At 42.7% G+C, this 14542-nt stretch overlaps 1 protein-coding gene across 4 annotated transcripts in view; it reads left to right on the top strand.

Moving 5' to 3' along the window:
• Positions 1–14542, top strand: part of galntl6 (polypeptide N-acetylgalactosaminyltransferase like 6) — a 1306113-nt gene that overhangs the window by 622494 nt on the left and 669077 nt on the right. For all 4 annotated transcript variants that reach the window (XM_063047724.1, XM_063047723.1, XM_063047720.1 and 1 more), the window contains exon 5: positions 7144–7310. In XM_063047724.1, coding sequence (XP_062903794.1) covers positions 7144–7310 — 167 coding nt within the window. The remainder of the gene's footprint in view (positions 1–7143; positions 7311–14542) is intronic.

The raw sequence follows: 14542 nt of genomic DNA, 5'->3' as shown, positions 1-14542 counted from the left end.
CTTCTCAGTCGTAAATTTCACTGCACTGCATATACTTCACTTCCCTGACACTCTTGAATGTCCGGTACACTGCAAATGTCTTCTACTGTGAAGATCGATACAAAATACGCATTCAGTTCCTCTGCCAAGTCTGCATCTCTCATTACAATATCTCCAGTATCATCTTCTATTGGTCCTATATCTACCCTCAACTCTCTTTTACCCTTTATATGCTTAAAAAAGCTTTTAGTATCTTCTTTAATATTAGTCACCAGCTTCCTTTTATAATTCACCTTTTCCTTCCTAATAACCTTCTTAGTTTCCTTCTGCAATTTTTTAAAAGCTTCCCAATCCTTTATCTTCCCGCTAGCTTTGGCTTCCTTATATGTCCTCTCTTTTGCTTTTACTTTGGCTCTGACTTCACTTGTCGGCCACAGTAGTGTCCTTCTTCCATTCGAAAATTTCTTTTTATTTGGAATATATCTGTCTTGCAACTTTCCTCATCTTTTGCAGAAACTCCAGTCATTGCTGCTCTGCTGTCCTTCCTGCTAGGGTCCTTTTCCAGTCAACTTTGGCCATTTCCCCTCTCATGTCATTGTAATTTCTTTATTCTACTGAAATACAAACACATTAGAATTTAGTTTCTCCTTCTCGAATTTCAAAATGAACTCGATCATATTGTGATCACTGTTCCCTAAGGGTTCCTTAACCTTAAACTCTCTTATCATCTCTGGATCATTGCACAACACCCAGTCCAGCACAGCCAATCCCCTAGTGGGCTTAACAACAAGCTGTTCTAAAAAACCATCCCTTAGACATTCTACAAATTCTCTCTCTTGAGGTCCAGTTCTGGCCTGGTTTTTCCAATCCACTTTAATGTCAAAATCCCCAACGATTACCATGACTTTGCTCTTCTGACACACCTTTTCTATCTCCTGCCATAATTTGTAATCCACTTCCCAACTGCTGTTTGGAAGCCTGTATACAACTGCCATTAGGGTTCTTTTACCCTTGCCATTTCTTAACTCAACCCATAAAGACTCTATACCTTCCGATTCTATGTCATCCCTTTCTAATAATTTAATATTATTTCTTATACACAGGGCCACACTACCCTCTCTGCCTACTAACCTATCTTTCCTATACACCATATATCCCTGGACATTCAGCTCCCAATGGCAGCCATCCTTTAGCCAATTTTCAGAGATGGCCACAACATCATACTTGCCAATCCGTAGCTGAATTTCAAGATCGTCCATTTTATTTCTTATGTTGAGTGCAATAAATATGACACTTTCAGTCCAATATTTGTTGTTTTCTATTTTAACTGCACCACACCTCTATTGCCCTGTAAATCATCCCACTGGCTGTGATTATGCCTTATCTCCTGCCTATCCTTCCTATCATCTCTGTTGTATGCTGTTTTTGATTTATTTTTTCCCCCTTCCTCAGCCCTATCACTCCGGTTCCCATCCCCCTGCCAAATTAGTTTAAACCCTTCCTAACTTGCCTGCTAGGATATTGGACCCCTTGGGGTTCAGGTGTAACCTGTCCTTTTTGTACAGGTCATACCTCCCCCAGAAGACGCCCGAATGATCCAGGAACCCGAAGCTCTGCCCCCTACACTTGTCTCTCAGCCATGCATTAATATGCGTGATCATGCTATTCTTGCACTCGTTAGCATTACTACCCTGGAGGTCCTGCTTTTCAGCTTCCTACCCTACTCCCTGAATTCTCTCTTCAGAACCTCCTCCCTTTTTCTACCAATGTCATTGGTATCAACGTGTACCAAGACTTCTGGCTGTTCACCCTCTCCCTTCAGAATACTCTGCACCCGATCCGAGACGTGCCATACCCTGGCATCTGGGAGGCAACACACCATGCAGGTATCTCTATCAGGCTGACAGAACTTCTTGCCTGTGCCCCTCACTATGGAATCCCCTATGACTACCGCATTCCTCATCTTCTTCTCTCCCTTCTGCACCATGGAACCAGGCTCAGTGCCAGAGAACTGATCACCTTGGTCATCCTCTGTCAGATCACACCCCACTCAAAAGCATCCAAAACAAGATAACAATTACTGAGGAGGGATGGCCACACGGTTGCTCTCTACTATCTGAGCTCTTCCCTTACCTTCCCTTCCCTGACAGTCACCCACTTGTCTAACTCCTGCATACTCAGGGTGACTAACTTCCCGTAGCTCCTATCTATCTCCTGCTCACTTTCCCTCATAAGCTGTAGGTCATCAAGCTGCCGCTCCAGGTCCCTAACACGGTCTTTCAGAAGCTGCATCTCGGTGAACCTGGCGCAGATGTGGCCATATCGGAGACTGGAAGATTCCCAGGATTCCCAATCTGACACACAGAGCAAAGCATTAACCCTGCAAACATGTTCTCTATTTCTCAAAAAATGCGAGGAAAAAAAACGAGGTCAACTTGCCCACTTACTTCACCGAAGCCAAAATAAACCAAAGCCCCACCACTCTGACTCTGACTCAGACCACTCCGTTGATGACTGCCCAACTAGGCAGTGTCTTTCTTTTATGCCTGAATATTCCCTGTTCTCCAACTCATAAATGGTGTTCTAGTTATTGCCAAGTTCTCATGAAGCTTTTCCCTTTTAAATTTCGCTGCCGGACCTGTGCACTACCTCCTCTCTAGTAGCTCTCCAACTCACAACTGGTGCACTAGTTATGTCCATACACCTGCCCCTTCACCATATCCCTCGACGCCCTGACCAATCACGAATTTATCAACTTCCACTTTAAATATACCCACGGACTTGGTCTCCGCTGCAGTCTGTGGCAGAGCATTCCACAGATTCACCACTCCTTGGCGAAAAAAAAAAATCCTCCTTACTCCTGTCCTAAAAGGTCACCCCTCAATGTTGAGGCTGTGCCCTCTAGTTCTGGATACCCCCACCATAGGAAACATCCTCTCCACATCCACCCTATCTAGTCCTTTCAACATTGTTTAGTTTTCAATGAAATTGCTATGCATTCTTCTAAATTCCAGTGAATACAGGCCCAAAGCTGCCAGACGCTCCTTATATGTTAACCCCTTCATTCCTAGAATCATCCTCGTGAAGGTTCTCTGGACTCTCCGGAATGATACTACCTCCTTTCTGAGATAAGGGGCCCAAAAGAGTTGACAATACTCCAAGTGCAGCCTGACTAGTGTCTTATAAAGCTTCAGCATGATTGCCTTATTTTCATATTCTACTTCCCTTGAAATAAATGCTACATTGCATTTGCCTTCTTTACCGCTCAGCGTGTGAAGTAACCTCCTGGGAGTCTTGTAGGAGGACTCCTAAGTCCCCCTGCACCTCTGATGTTTGAACCTTCTCCCAATTTAGATAATAGTCTGCCCTATTGTTCCTATTATCAAAATGCATTATCATACATTTCCCAACACTCTATTCCATCTGCCATTTTTTTACCCATTCTTCCAGTTTGTCTAACTCCTGCTGCAATTGCATTACTTTCTCACCACCACCTACCCCTCCACCTATCTTCGTAACATCTACAAACTTTGCCACGAAGTGATCAATTCCACTATCTAAATCATTGACAAACAATGTGAAAAGACGCAGTCCCTGAGGAACACTGCTAGTCACAGAAAATGCCCCCTTTATTTCCACTTCCTGCCTCCTGCCTGTCAACCATTCCTCTATCCATGCCAGTATCTTTCCTATAACACCATAAGGTTTTATCTTGTTAAGCAGCCTTATGTGTGACATCTTATCAAATGCCCTCTGAAAATCCAAGTAAATGACATCCACTGCCTCTCCTTTGTGCACCCTGCTTGTTGCTTCCTCAAAGAATTCTAACAGATTTATGAGGCAAAATTTGCCTTTACAGAAACCATGCTGACTTTGACTTATTTTATCATTAGTCTCCAAATACCCTGAAACCTCATCCTTAATAATAGATTTCAACACTTTCCCAACCACTGGCGATAGGTTAACTGGCCTATAATTTCCTCTCTTTTGTCTTCCTCTTTTCTTAAGGAGATGAGTAACACTTGCAATTTTCCAGTGCTCCGGGACCATGCCAGAATCAAGTGATTCTTGAAAGATCACGACCAATGCACCTGTTATCACTTCAGCAACTGCTTTCAGGACTCTGGGATGTAGTCCATTTGGTCCAGGTGACTTATCCACCTTAAGATATTTGAGTTTGTCTTGCACTTTTTCCTTTGTAATAGCAATTGCATTCATTCCTGCTCCCTGACACTCATGTACCTCTGGCATACAGCTAGTGTCTTCCACAGTGAAGACAGAAGTAAAGTACTTGTTAATTTCATTTTCCATTTCTTTATTCCCCCAATACTACCCCACCAGCATCATTTTCCAGTGGTCCAATAATACCTCCCATTTCTCTTTTATTCTCTATATAACTGAAAAAAATTTAGTATACTGCTACATGTTATTGGCTAGTTTGCCCTCATATTTCATATTTTCCCTTCTTACGGCTTTTTTAGTTGCCTTTTGTTGGATTTTAAAAACTTCCCAATCATCCAACTTCCCACTCACTTTTGCTACCTTATGTGCCCATTCCTCGGTTTTCATGCAGTCCTTAACTTCCCTTGTCAGCCATGGTTTCCTACCCCTGCCATTTGACAACAACTGCTTCTGCTGGACGTATATACCGCGTGCCTTATGAACTAGTCAAAGAAACCTCAGCCACCTCTGGTCTGCCATCACCCCCCCCGCAGTATACCCCTCCAATCTGGGTAAACTCTTCTCCTATGCCTGTGTAATTCTCTTTATTCCATAGTGACACTGATACATGTGACTTGTGCTTCTCCCTCTCAAACTGTAGTATGAACTCAATAATATATTATGATCACTGCTTCTTAAGGGTTCCTTTATTAAGCTCCCTAATAAAATCTGGGTTATTACACAAGCCCAGTCTAAGATGGCCTTTCCCCCAGAGGGCTCAAGCACAAGCTGCTCGAAAATGCCATCTTGTGGGCATTCAACAAATACCCGCTCTTGCGATCCTACACCAACTTGATTTTCTCAATCACCCTACATATTAGATTAGATTAGATTATGAGGACACGCAGTCCTCTTTTATTGCCATTTAGTAATGCATGCATTAGGAAATGATACAAAGCTCCTCCAGAAAGATGTCACAGAAACACAAGACAAACCAAAAAAGCTGACAAAAACCACATAATTATAACGTATAGTTACAACAGTGCAAAGCAATACCGTAATTTGATGAAGAACAGACCGTGGGCACAGTTTAAAAAAAGTCTCAAAGTCTCTCGAAAGTCCCATCATCTCACGCAGATGGTAGAAGGAAGAGAAACTCTCTTCCTGCCATGAGCTTCCAACGCCGAAAACTTGCCAATGCAGTACCCTGGAAGTACCCGACCACAGCCGACTCTTGAGTCCGTCCGAAAACGTCGAGCCTCCGACCAGCCCTGCGACACCGAGCACCGAGCACCATCTCTGCCGAGCGCTTTGACCCCGGCCCCGGCAACAGGCAATAGGCAAAGCTGAGGATCTGGGGCCTTCCCCTCCGGAGATTCTCTATCGCACAGTAGCAGCGGCAGTGAAGCGGGCATTTCAGAAGTTTTTCCAGATGTTCCTCCGTTCTTCTCACATCCACCTCCATCAAATCAGGATTGTGCACAGTACCTACTTAACAAATATGATATCATTTTGGAGCGGCCGCACGCACTGTGCCGTGCCGCCATCTTCCGCCATAATTGAAGTCAGCATTACAATTGTGACATTACCCTTATTACATGTGTTTTCCAGCTCCCTTTGCAATCTCAACCGCGCATCTTGGCTACTATTTGGAAACCTATATATGAAATCCATAATGTTTTTTTCACCCTTGCAGTTTCTTTACTCCACCCACGAAGATTCAAGATTGTCTGACCCTATATCACCTCTTCGTAAAGATGTAATTCCATCTCTTACCAACAGAGCCACACCACTGCCTATGCCTTCCTGCCTGTCCTTTCGATACAAAGTATATTGTTTGATGTTAAACTCCCAACTCTGACCTTCTTTCAGCCACGACTCAGTGATGCCCGCAACGTCATACTGGCCAATCTCTAATCGCGCCAGCGGTATACAGAAGAGCATCTCCGAATGCACAACATGTCAAACCTTAAAGTGGATGGGCTGCAGCAGCAGATGACCATGAACATACACTCAGTGGACATTTTATTAGTTCAAGAGGTATATCACCATGAGGTATGTGTGTGGGCACGTGGCCAAGTGGTTAAGGCGTTCGACTATTGACCTGAAGGTCGTGAGTTTGAGCCCCAGCCGAGGCGGCGTGTTGTGTCCTTGAGCAAGGCACTTAACCACACAGTGCTCTGTGACAACACCGGTGCCAAGCTGTATGGGTCCTAATGCCCTTCCCTTGGACAACATTGATGTTGTGGAGAGGGGAGACTTGCAGCATGGGCAACTGCCGGTCTTCCATACAACCTTGTCCAGACCTGCGCCCTGGAGAGTGAAGACCTTCCAGGCGTAGATACATGGTCTCGCAAGATTTACAGATGCCTTATACCTCCAAATTCTTGCAGTCTTAAGCGGGGAGGATGCTTTCTTTGGCACATCTGTAAAAATTGGAGAGGTGACCTGTCAGATTTTTATGGGAGTGATAACAGAGACAGATAAGTTAGCAGTATTTAAAATACTCTTAGGTAGTATTTCAAAAACTCATCTTAGATAGGATGATAGAAAAATGGAGGACTATGTAGAAGGGAAGGGATAGATTAATCTTAGAGTAGACTTAATGTTGGCACAACATTGTGAACAGAAGGGCCTACACTGTACTGTGATGTTCTATGCTCTAAATAGTTTGAGTTCATGTGCCATGAGGCTCAAGGGAAGTCTCTTGCCCCCTATTAGCAGATTCTTGAATGAACCTATCATTTACTGGAGATGAACTCTTGATCTCCCAGTCTATGTTGTTATGGCCCATGCACCTGATTGTCTGCCTGTACTGCACTTTCTCTGTAACACCATATTGTGCCTTCTCTTTTCTTTTTATTACCTCTGTGTAATTACATATGGCATGATCTGCCGGGTTGGCAGGCAAGCAAAACCCTTTCACTATATCTTGGTAAAGGTGACAATAATACAGCAATGCTGAATATTGAAACTCAGCTAGCTTTTTCTATCTCTTTCCAGCTGCAAGCAGAAATTGTACTTGGAGAAGCTGCCAAACACCAGCATCATCATCCCATTCCACAACGAGGGATGGTCATCGCTCCTGCGGACAGTGCACAGTGTGGTCAACCGCTCACCAGACCAGCTGGTGGCAGAAATAATTCTGGTGGATGACTTCAGCGACAGGGGTAAGTGAGACCATCTGAAGCGAGTGACATTGTCCCGATTTTCTGCAGGATTCGCTGTGGTCCACCTTGTGGCATATTCTTGGCCTGTTGAACTTCTACTTACAATGTGTGCTGTGCTTTACGTATGTTGCCCTCAAGGATACCAAGAATGGAAAAGTTCCCTCCATGTTTTAATGTGGGCATTGAATGTTGCTTCCTAAATCTGCTGACTTGAAGAGAATCGAATTCTGTGGCAAAATTTGGCTTGTATATTATTAGATCAAGTTTTTTTTTAAGTATTTAGCAGAGGATGAATTTCTACCACTGTTTTCTGAAGAACTTATTCAAGTAATGGGTAATGCTACCTTGATGTAATTTGCTGTTTGCTTCAAATGCAGCATAAATATTATACCTGCTGGGGATTTTTATTGGCACAGTCAAGGGTATATTCAGGTCACATTAGTCAAACTTTGGGATGCAGTGTCCAGCTTTACTGAAGAATACCATAGCAACCAGTATCCCTGGCCACCGTAGCTTTGTGGTTGTTTAAGTGCTTCATCATGGTCTATTTCTGTGTAATTTACTGTAATAGCGGCTCAGAATTGCCTGAGTAGAGGCTTCTCAGGGGAGGTTACTGAGTAATTCAACTTTGTTGTCTCTCCTTTCAGCTCCAAGCATAAACCATGCTGCAGGGACTGTGAGTGTGAGGTGATACTGAGGGAGTAATATTGTGACCATTCTGGACCTCGGGGAATGAGGGTTCTGTCCGTGTCACCCCTTAGTACAACCAGTCTGAAGGACAGAAAACATACCTGAGAAGCAGTGAACATCAAATGAGAAAAGGATAGACAAATGGAGCAAAAAGTCAGAGGTTTAAAAACCAAAATAATGGAAATAATTAACATTACACTCAGTATCTACAGAGAGAGAAACGGTAAATGTTACAGATCGATGGCCTTTTGTCAGAAAGGAAAAAGAAGAGACAAAGAAAAGCTAAAACCCTCTTCAGAAATGGTACACATGCAGGCAGCACGATTCTAAAAGGGAGGGAACTCGAGACCGGGGCAATGAAAACAATCTTAGATTCAGTCAGGGGTTCACAGAAAAGATGATTTAGGGTCCATCTTGGAAATTAATTCAGGTGAGGAGGAAATGGGTGGGACCTCTAGACCAGTGACCTGTGTTATTGTGTCTTGCTTCACACGATGAGAATGAAAGGAGTTGTTAGCATTGTACCTGAAGTAGTTGTTGCTTTGGGACAAAATGATTTCACCCTCCTATGGTTTCTAGATTCTATTAGTTCATCAATTTCCTGTTTTATACAACGACTCACAAAAAGTGAAAACTACTTCCTTGCATTCATTTTGCTGTGGTTCACCCTTAGCATTTGAGTTTGAATGACAAGAGTGTTCATTTAATTTAAATAATATAGGGAAACACCAGCCAGTAGTAAGCCCGTCACCCATACTGGGGAATAAGCCGCTGACTGCAGCTCACCATAGTTTTCTGTCCTGGGCCAGACTTTCAAATTATCCCCAGGTATGGCCCATGAAAGATCCTTCCTCCACCAGGGGTGAGGTTTTTGGATCTTCTGTAGGCATTTCTGCAGCTCTGGGTTTTTACAGATGGTGTTGCTGCCCCCATGCCCAACTCTCCTCCTTTTGCATCTGGGCTTGTGACCATTCATGGCAGAATTAATATAGCAAAAAAGTAAGGTGTAAGACAGGCTGAGACATGAGAATATACTTGTGAATGTTGATGGATGTTTTTCAAGCATCTGAACCATTGCTAATGCTATGATAATTTGGTAGCTTGGTGATACTTTGGCAAAGATTTGCCTGTAGACCTTGAGTCCTGCAATTAACAATTTGAAATGTGCCTATCAGCCTGTTTAATTTTTCCATTTAATACATAAAGTTTGAGATGGGGTATTTCTTTATTTAATGTACAGTTGAAATCCTGACAATTGCTCTCTCAGCAGCAGAAGCTGAGAGGTCCAAATAAAATTTTGAATCCTGTACTAATATATCTTCCTGGTTATGTGGGTTATGAAATCAAAATGTGTTATTAGAGCTGCTGGTACATTTTCTTGTTCCTATGTACTTGTTACATCCTCAATTATTGTATCTTACAGAGACCTTCAGTCTCACGGGCAAATTTAAGTGACTCATCTGAGAGGAAAGAACACAGATGAGCCAGAAATATATTTGCTTTGGGTTATCCATTCAAGGTGATGGAAGATCAGTTCTCCTTACTTGTCCTCCCTTGTGTATCACAAGAGGGACTAAGACTTTTCCACAGTCTTGTTATATTTGTCAATATGAAGTGGAGAGCAAGTTTGTAAATCTGACGGGAGAAAAGGATGTTGGGAATGGCAAGGGTGGGGCGCGGGTGCAGACACACCCCACCCTGTGGCACCAAGCAAGGTCATTTGAATCCAAACAGTGGGTTTATTGATCAATACAGAATGTCTCTCTGGTGCTTCCAGCTCTTGTCCTTCTCCCTTCCCCTTTTCCCAACCATGATCCTGCTCTCCCTGCCCCTTCCTACTCTCTGTCCACAATAGAGACCCATTTCAAAATCTGGTTTATCATCACTCACATATGCCAGGAAATCTGTTTTTTTGTGTGTGACAGCTGTACAGTGCAGTATATAAAATTACGATAGTACTGTGGAAAATTCTTAGGCGCCCTAGCTATGTATATGTGCCCAAGACTTGTGCACAGTACTGTAGATGCTAAAAGAAAATCGAAGGTGATTTACAGAAGCTTTGCCAAATTACTTATTCGTTAGTGGTGTGAAATATTTTATAACTGGCGTGCCTGAAGTAGAGGAAAGGGAAGAAGTTGTTAGGAAAGACATACCAGAGCAACACACAAAACATGCTGGAGGAACTCAGCAGGATCTGTGGAAGGGAATAAGCAGTCAATGTTTCATACTGACAACCTTCAGTCTGAAAGGAAGAGGGAAAGATACCAGAATAACAAAGTGGAGGGAGAGGAAGGAGTACAAGCTGGTTGGTGAAGCCAGCTGAGGAGTGAGATGGATGGATGGGAGAGGGGAGATGAAGTAAGAAGCTGGGAGGAGATGGAAGGAAAAGGGAAAGTGCTGAAGAAGAAGGAATCTGATAGAAGTAGACCGTGGGAGCAAGGGAAGGAGGAAGAGTACCAGAGGGAGGTGCGAGTCTGGGTGAAAACGTAGTCAGAGAGTTGGAAAGCAGAGCTTGGGACACTGTTGTCCAAGGCAAGAGTAAAGCAACTGTCGTTGGGGTTACCAAAACGCCACAATTAGATAAACATAAATATCTCAAATGCTTTCAAGGCTGAAGTAGGAAGGGCGAAGGCAAAGGAGGAACTCCAAAATTAGAGCTGAAAAGTAAAAGTTAAGATTTCAGGATTTCAACATTGAAGTTAAGTTTGGATAGATACATGAATGGGATGGGTATGGAAGGCAATGGTCCAGGTGTGCACGTCAATGGGACTAGACAGAATGACAGTTCAGCATGGCCTAGATGGGCCAAAGAACCTGTTTATGTGCTGTAGGACTCTATGACCACAGGATATTGCCTAGCTGGACATCAGATAAGATTCAGTGTGCATGATGGAGGAACAGTCCAACCTCAGTGTTAGATAGCTTGATCTGAATTCACAACATCAATCCGTCGGAACCTGGAGTGCCCGAGGCAAATTGCTAAGCTGCTGCACAAGCATAAGCATCAAAAGTGCAATGTTCCTCATTTGGGAGGAAGCTCGATGCCACCCATATAAAGTGCACCAGTCTTTCACAGGGATGCTACTTCAATTTTCCAGTTAATTAACTTAGTCCTAGCAACGGATTTCCTGGAGCTGGTTTTCTGACCTGGTGGATAATGCAATCAAATCTCATGTGTGGCTGAGGAAAATTCTCATTTGTAAAAGACATAATGGAATGCAAAATCTTCAATGAAATTTCTTCAGTCTCTTGTCTGCAGAGCATTGGCAATGAGGGACAGTTCCATCGTTTCCTTCCTTGCTGTCCTAACACTGCTAACACTTCTACTGCAATAGTTGTGATGATCTTCCCCAGGGGCATGTTGAATATGCAGGGATTAATCGCCAGAATATGTGGGTGAGTCACAAACAAGGGGACATGACTACAAGATAAGGGGCTGGTCATTTAAAACTTGGGTGCTTTAACATCTCTTGGTGACTAGTGAATCTCTGAAATTCTCAACCCCTAATGCTTCTTGTGTCCAGATCATGAGAGAACTAAGGATGTGGGGACGGATTCTCTGTGGACTTCAGTTCAGAACGCTCTTTGCTTGCATTTATCATTTGCATGATTTGTTTTTCTGCACATTGAGTATTTAACGGTCTTCTTTTTGAATGGGTTCTTTTGGGTTTTGTTTCCTGGCTTCCTGTTAGGAGCTGAATCTCAATGTTTTGTAATCTATACATATTTTGATAATAAATGTACTTCCAACTTTTTGAACTTTGAGATGTTTGTAGTGGAGATAAATATTTGAGAAATTGAGGGTACTGGGGATTGGCACAATTGATGCCAGCAAGGGTCTGCTGTGATTATACTGAATGGTGGAGCGGACTGACTTGAGCGGTCAGGCGCCTACTCCTGATGTGTATTATTCCCTTCGTAGACGTTGCCTGACCTGCTGAATTCCTCCAGCATTTTGTGTGAGTTGCTCAAAATTTCCCTCATCTGCAGAAGCTCTTGTGTTTGTATGGAGCCTAGTCCTGCTATTTTCTTGTGTTCCTATGATCACAGACCAAGCACTCAGCAGTCAGGCAACATCTGTGGAAAAGAAACAGAGCTAACATCTCAGGTTGAAGAGCCTTGATCAGAAGGACCTTTGACCTACTCATTTCCCTTCCATGAAGCTTCCTGACCCGCTGAGTGCTTCCAGCTTATCTTTCACTGTTCCAGCATCTTTTTTTTTGTTTTACGTAAGTAAGAGATCTAAACTTTATACTGATGATAGATTGATCAAAAATATTGCTTGAAGGTACCTTAATCTTCAGCCATGTATAGGAAGCCGAGGATAGCCATGGGTGCTCTGCAGAGCAGTATTACTTGTTCATGTGTAAACAAATTAGACTCGCTGCCCTGCAAATGTCCTCCCATGGTAGAACAAAATGTCCACATAATGCTGAAGTGTTAATTAGAGCCGTTCACAAAACAAATTTTAAAAGCGAAATAGGACAACACACAACCTCTGGCTATACTTTAATCTTTCACAGGTCACCTTCCCAATATCTATTAAAGGATGCCTTACATAATGGAATTGAAAAAATTCTGTTTATTAAGCAACAGAAAGAGTAATTGAAGATTCTGACAACAAGTTTCACCCCCAAGGCTTTGACTTTAAATGACATTAATTTATAATTAATTTGAAAATCCTAATTAAACCCATGTTGCTGCTTAATATTTAATTAATGCATCTCTAGATATTGCTAAGAAGGTTTAATGTTTAATCCTTATTCAAATGTCAATTTTTACTCCCAGTGATCAACACTTTATCTCAGCTGGTGATGGGAGTATTGATAGCAAGGCCAGCATTTATTGGTGATCCATGGTTGCTCTTAAGGTAGTTGTGATGGTATTGTGATCGCTGTTTCCAAAACCCAAAGCTCAAAAGATTTTAGTCTTATCTGATATAGGAATAGTATTAATTGTTCATGTGTAAACGAATTAGGCTCGCTGCCCTGCAAATATCCTCCCGTGGTAGAACAAAATATCCACATAATGCTGAAGTGTTAATTAGGGCAGTTCACAAAACAAATATTAAAATAGAACAACACACAACCCCCTGCTGTACTCACTGTACACCCATGATTGTGTAGCAAAATTTCCATCAAACTCAATATATAAGTTTGCTGATGACACAACAATTGTAGGCCGTATCTCGGGTAATGATGAGTTTAAGTACAGAGAAGAAATTAAGAACCTGGTGGCATGGTGCGAAGACAATAACCTATCCATCAACGTCAGCAAGACAAAGGAATTGGTTGTTGACTTCAGAAGGAGTAGCAGACCACACGACCCAATTTACATCGGTGGTGCGCAAGTGGAACAGGTCAAAAGCTTTAAGTTCATCGGGGTCAATATCACAAATGACCTAACTTGGTCCAATCAAGCAGAGTTCACTGCCAAGAAGGCTCACCAGCGCCTTTACTTCCTGAGGAAACTGAAGAAATTTGGCCCATCTCCTAAAACCCTCACTAATTTTTATAGATGCACCGTAGAAAACATTCTTCTAGTGTGCATCACAACCTGGTATGGAAGTTGTCCTGTCCAAGACCGAAAGAAGCTGCAGAAGATCGTGAACACGGCGCAGCACATCACACAAACCAATCTTCCGTCCGTGGACTCACTTTACACCACACGCTGTCGGAGCAGTGCTGCCAGGATAATCAAGGACACAGCCCACCCAGCCAACACACTTTTTGTCCCTCTTCCCTCCGGGAGAAGGCTCAGGAGCTTGAAGACTTGTACGGCCAGATTTGGGAACAGCTTCTTTCCAACTGTGATAAGACTGCTGAACGGAACCTGACCCGGATCTGGGCCGTACCCTCCAAATATCCGGACCTGCCTCTCGGTTTTTTTGCACTACCTTACTTTCCATTTTTCTATTTTCTATTTATGGTTTATAATTTAAATTTTTAATATTTACTAATTTTTAATATTTTTAATATTTATTATTTGTAATCCAGGGAGTGTGAAGTGCAGAATCAAATATCGCTATGATGATTGTACATTCTAGTACCAATTGTTTGGCGACAATAAAGTATAAAGTATCTAAGGGTACCCTCACCATAGGGAGGTTATACTATATCCACCTACTCCTCAAAAACCAGTTAACTTCCCTGTCTAGTCTCAGTGGTGACGTCTAGCTGCCAATACCCACTACTTGAGAGGTATATCCCCACTTCCCTACCAAGCAGGAGGTTCTTCCAGCTAAGGAAGTAGTGTAAACAGTTTATTTTATTTTTAATTATACACACTTAAGACATATAGTTCTTAGCGTTCATTTAACACACACAGATAATTTCAGATTTATAAAAAATTTCTCAATTCCAACAACAACCTGGGCCATGGAAATGGTATTCATCACATAGCAACACACATAAAATGCTGGAGGAACTCAGCAGGACAGGCAGCATCTATGGAAAAAGAACAGTCGATGTTTTGGATTGAGACCCTTTGGCAGGACTCGGTTAGGGTTAGGGTCCAGCATTTTGTGTGTGTTGCTTGGATTT

This window comes from Mobula hypostoma, chromosome 5, assembly GCF_963921235.1.
Source record: "Mobula hypostoma chromosome 5, sMobHyp1.1, whole genome shotgun sequence".
NCBI lineage: Eukaryota > Metazoa > Chordata > Chondrichthyes > Myliobatiformes > Myliobatidae > Mobula > Mobula hypostoma.
This window is presented reverse-complemented; position numbering and strand designations above follow the sequence as displayed.